General features: G+C 40.6%; 1 protein-coding gene across 2 annotated transcripts; it reads left to right on the top strand.

Moving 5' to 3' along the window:
• Window positions 1-2,758: 2,758 nt before the first annotated feature.
• Window positions 2,759-4,970, top strand: tmem14ca (transmembrane protein 14Ca). 2 transcript variants are annotated; one of them, XM_056364453.1, is made up of 5 exons: window positions 2,759-2,842; window positions 3,371-3,455; window positions 3,714-3,815; window positions 3,949-4,036; window positions 4,781-4,970. In XM_056364453.1, exons 2-5 carry the CDS (start codon window positions 3,380-3,382, stop codon window positions 4,836-4,838), a joined length of 324 nt encoding a protein of 107 aa, XP_056220428.1. In that variant the 5' UTR covers window positions 2,759-2,842; window positions 3,371-3,379; the 3' UTR covers window positions 4,839-4,970. The 2 variants fall into 2 exon arrangements, with proteins under 2 accessions (XP_056220428.1, XP_056220429.1); XM_056364454.1 differs by having other exon boundaries at window positions 2,821-2,845.
• Window positions 4,971-5,004: the final 34 nt, after the last annotated feature.

Raw genomic sequence — 5,004 nt, forward strand, 5'->3', positions numbered from 1 at the left:
GATAGAAAACATGAATTCTCACTGCAAATGAAACTGTGACAAGTTAAAAACTTGAAGGTTAACTGCCAACATCATTACTTGTGCACAGAAAGCTACCATGCTTTTGTGAGGGTCATTATTTATTTATCCACTGTTTATTTCTAATACATACTTACGTAGACCCCTCAGGCCAAGAGCGAATGAGCTTTCCCTCTCTCTGTCTCTTACACACGCACACACCCAGACGAGTGCAACATGCGCTCACATAGGTGATAATGGTCTGAGCTTCAGTCCAAAAAACCTTCTCTCTTCTTTCAAGTTTCTGGGGGGAGACTCATATGCAGGCTGGCTGAAAACGGGGCGTACAGAGTTGCGGTGCAGGTCTCTGGCAGACGAACGCTTCTCTCACTACTTTAGACACTGAGATTAAACATATTTCATGCATGCTCTGGGAATACTGGACAAACTTTTCACAGAAAAATACTCTCAATTTTTTTTATTTTCCGTTTTTATTTTCCTTTATACTAGTTTAGTTTCTTTTCCCCTAAATACATAATTCCACACAGTATCTATAGATTTTTGTGGTGTTAATGTTTAAAACGAGCCTTCATGTTTGACTTCAAAGGTGAACACATTTTAACTGCACAGACAGTACCTGCAGCTACCAGGCCTGGACAAAAGGAAAGGGAGGTGGTAGTGGTGGGGGATCAGACATATTGTTTGGGGCTCTGCGCACTTAGGGAGGAGTAAGTTTTAAAGCAGAGCTGTCGAAGAGTGGGTTAGTGTCAGACAAGAGCGGGTCCTTTTTGAATATCCAGCCTGTTTGTCTTGGGCTTGGTTTCAACCACTTCCACCGTGGCACCGGGCCTCCGGCATCGTTCAGCTTCCCACAACTGCTAGCTGCCTTTAATAGGCGTCGCAACGGTTGCACCAGACACCTTGTACAGCCATTCACATTTAAACAAATTACACAGATGTATTATTATTATTATCGTTATTATTATTATTATTTTTTTTTTTTTATTGATGGAAGCTTGTTTCTGGTACTGGTTGGTCCGCATCTTATTCAAAAATGTAAAATTGCTGAGACACAAGCACATCTTCGCTCGTATTGCATGTATTATGCGTCCTTTGCGTTGCCAAAAATGAATATTCTCTGCTCCATCTCTTGTATTTTTCAAATATTGATCGGTGATGGCACTAATTCCTTAGCCCCAATATATGGAGAAGAAGTTGGAATATCATCTTTAAAAAAGATTCCCAGTTTGATTTGCAACAAAGATCTTTTTGGCTGCAGACCGGCTCCCGCTGGATGTGCCCGGCTACTGACGAACTATCCCGTCACCGGCTCTCAAGGTGCAAGAGTCCCATGTGGCCTCGTAAAAATTGTTGAATTTGGTGAATGATGAGTGAGGTTTGAAACGCTGCTGCTCAGAGAAAAAATAAATTGTGTTCTAGCGCCATCTTTCTTCGAGAGGAGAGCGAGGACACGAGGAATGTGTGCACAGCTCCAGAGAGTGAAACTGCCATAACCATGCCAAGCAAATAAGCAGGTGATCAAAAGGCACATTTTCAAAATAAGTGAAATGTAAAATATGGTCGAAAATACGGTCAGAATTCAGAAAAATGTCAGAAATGTTTATAATTTCACCAAAACTTCAATAGACTGTGATATTGGGTTTGGTGAAGACGTCTTGTTGACTCTCATCCACCTATCACTCATGACCATTAAACACACTTCTAAGACTAAACCTGCACATTTAGGCTACATGGCAGTCTGATGACCCCACACGGCTCCAGTCCTGCTTCTGTGCAGACAATTTATCTGAGTGTAAAATAAAATACATTTGGAAGGCACTGAGGACAAAAAAGAAAGAAAAGAAAAGAAAAGAAAAGAAAAGAAAAGAAAAGAAAAAAGAAAAGAGGGGTAAAAAATCAAATCAAGTGAAGGCTTGGAGATGTTGGGGGTATGTGTTTAAACACAGCATAATCTAATCCTGGAGTGCCATCTTGTGGTCGAACATAATAAAGCTAGTTCCTGTTCTGTGGCGGAGGCCTGTTACCGGTCTTTGAAGTTGTTCTAGGAGTTCTCAGTAAACTGAGGCCTCTATACATTCAAAAGTTGGCACATAAGGTGGCAAGACTGCCTTTTTTATAAATAGGGCTCTCCTCTATTCCACTCCTACAGAATATTTTATAAGAGAATATGAATCAACAACAGTCCTCATGAATGAGGATTATTGGATGTTTCTTTTCAAGTGGTGGTGTGTGGTACAACGCACGACATTGTGGGGAAAGATGGGGAAGCTTTTCTCAGGGACACTGTCACCTGGTCAGTCTTAGGAGGAGACAGTGTTAAATTACATATAAAAAATCGTCAGTATGTCAGACATTCATCATTAATCTTAGGCTACACAGGCCTACACCACACTGTCTATTACTACTCTCAATTGCTCCTGTTGTTTTCTCTCAGAAAAGATGAACATAAAGACGTATAAGATTTGGGCTTATTATGGAATAGAATTCTATAATAAATTATAGGCTAGACTATATAGCCTATACATATTCTATGGGGTATTATTATACATATTATGTATTGGGCTATATATATATATATATATATATATATATATATATATATATACGTGTGTGTGTGTGTGTGTGTGTGTGTGTGTGTGTGTGTGTGTACATATATATATAATATATAATATGTTCTGACTGGTATTAGAGACTCCGCCTCTCGGGAACCAGGGCCTACATTTCCCATCGGGCATCCGGCCGTATGAATTGTGCACCACTCATTTGTGCTCGGCGGAGAACAGGCTGTCGTTCCTAGTGACAGAGGAGAAGCAGCAAGAGCAAGGTCGTATGTAGCTGTATTTGTGTTGAGTTTCATATTTGTTATTCTAACTTGTCTAAAGCTCTAACTTGTATACAAACAATGACGTATAGTCCTTGATTTTATCATTCCAGTGGATTCAGCGGCTTATATTCTGTAACATTTCGTGTAAGCCCAGCGTGTGCTGTAACAACAGTGATGCTAGTTCATGCTTGTGGTGCTCATTGCCAAGGCTCTGTAAAGCAGTTCGTCTTATCTACTAAAGCAGACAGACACACACTCTCTGTGGGGCCACAATGTAACGATTTCTGATCAGAAACAGTCGAGTGCTGAGTGTCAGCGGGAAAATTTCTCGATTCTCCTATTGGCTCAGCTACTTTTCTATAACAGCACTCAGACAGTCCTTTAAGGTATTTAGCCAGTGACTGCGTACACACTCTGTGCTCTGTCAGTAATATTAGATTTCCAACAGGAAGCCGTCGGCATTCAGCGATTACGGTGCAGTAGCTTAAATGTGTTAGTTCAATCATTCACACGCTGTGGCCCTGACAGGTGTCCAACATGTCTGTGGATTGGGTAGGATATGGATACGCAGCCCTAATCGCATCTGGCGGAGTTATTGGTTACGTGAAAGCAGGTATGTGTTGTGTTAAATGGGAAACTGCTGTGAAAGTTTAAAGTTAAACCTGCTTTTCCTGATCTCTGGCGGCAAATATATTTTAGTTTTCTAAGTAAAATTAGGATGATAAACTCAGTCTTGTTGGATGAAAATTTGCCCTGCCCATGTAAATTAAATTTGTTTGCTATATAAAATTTACACACCTGTTTATAGATACTCCTCAGTGCTGTGGATGTCAAGTGCAGGTGTTAACCTGCTCTGTGTTGTTTCTTTCAGGCAGCGTCCCGTCCCTGGCTGCTGGTCTTCTCTTCGGGGGCTTTGCAGGTTTTGGTGCTTACCAGATCTCCAATGACCCCAATAACGTTTGGGTGTCCCTCGGTTGGTACTTTGTTTTCTCTGTGTGTGTAAATGGGATAAAGAGTTTCTGAATAAGAGTGTCAGTGTTTTGTGATGGTCATAATCCATCCTTCATTTTCCAACATTAACCAATATGTCACATGCTGTCTTCCAGCTACATCAGGAGCTCTAACTGGTGTAATGGGAAAGAGGTTCTATGGATCCAGGAAGTTCATGCCAGCTGGCTTGATGGCTGGAGCAAGGTATTGTTCATATGACTGAAGTGATGTTGCACGCGGAACATACTGTATTCTGGGTGATGTAACAATGATCTTAATGATGGATGACTAACAGGACGTTAGCTCTTTGGAAGCAAATACAGCACATTCAGAAAGTGTTCACATCCATTCACTTTTCTCTCATTTTATATTGCAGCCTATTGACATAGACACAGGCCTGTCTCTGAGCTTTGCAGGCAGTCCCTTATTCTTCATGGCATGGTTTTTGCTCCGATATGCATTGACAGCTGTGAGCCCTTATATAGACAGGTGTGTGCCTTTCCAAATCATGCCCAGTCAATTAAATTTACCACAGGTTGTTCCTTTAACACATGTGGACTCCAATCAAGGTGTAGAAACATTTTAAATCAAGAGAAATGGTTGGCACCTGAGCTAAATTTCAAGTGCCATGAAAAGTGTCTGAATGCGTATGTCAATGTGGTATTTCAGTTTTTCCCTTTTGTAAATTTGCTAAAGAAAATTCTAAAAATTTTGTTTCACTTTGTCATTATTGGATATTGTGTGTAGATTGATGCGGGAAATTTTTATTTAAACAATTTTAGCCTAAGGCTGCAACATAACAAAATGTGAAAAAATTTAAGGGGCCTGAATACTTCCTTTTTTGATGGTGATACAGCGCTGTAAGTTGTATCACCACCAAAAAAGGAAGTACCTGTTTTGGTGGTGATACAACTTCCAGCGCTGTGTAAGTCTGTTATCTCGTTCCAGTCTCCTGATGGTGGGGAAGCTTGGTGTGGCATTGTTCCAGAAACCCCACAAGTCCTGATGGAGTGAAGATTCTGATGTGTATCGTATCTTCTGTTTGAAGAGCAACCCGTCAACTTGTCATTTACTGTTGAACATTAATGTCATTTTGGAAAGTATGAGGCTGAAATATAGTATGTTTATATAATAGGAACAGCTGTCTTGTCCTTTCTTGAATGAATCCACTG

The sequence above is a fragment of the Seriola aureovittata genome, chromosome 20 (assembly GCF_021018895.1).
Source record: "Seriola aureovittata isolate HTS-2021-v1 ecotype China chromosome 20, ASM2101889v1, whole genome shotgun sequence".
NCBI classification, from domain to species: domain Eukaryota; kingdom Metazoa; phylum Chordata; class Actinopteri; order Carangiformes; family Carangidae; genus Seriola; species Seriola aureovittata.

What these genes read in the sequence shown, in the direction of transcription:
- tmem14ca (XM_056364453.1), top strand. Translation starts at nt 3,380, where the DNA reads ATGTCTGTGGATTGGGTAGGATATGGATACGCAGCCCTAATCGCATCT. An exon ending in TATTGGTTACGTGAAAGCAG is followed by an intron (nt 3,456 to 3,713) that starts GTATGTGTTGTG and finishes TGTTTCTTTCAG; the next exon opens with GCAGCGTCCCGTCCCTGGCT. An exon ending in GGCTTGATGGCTGGAGCAAG is followed by an intron (nt 4,037 to 4,780) that starts GTATTGTTCATA and finishes ATCTCGTTCCAG; the next exon opens with TCTCCTGATGGTGGGGAAGC.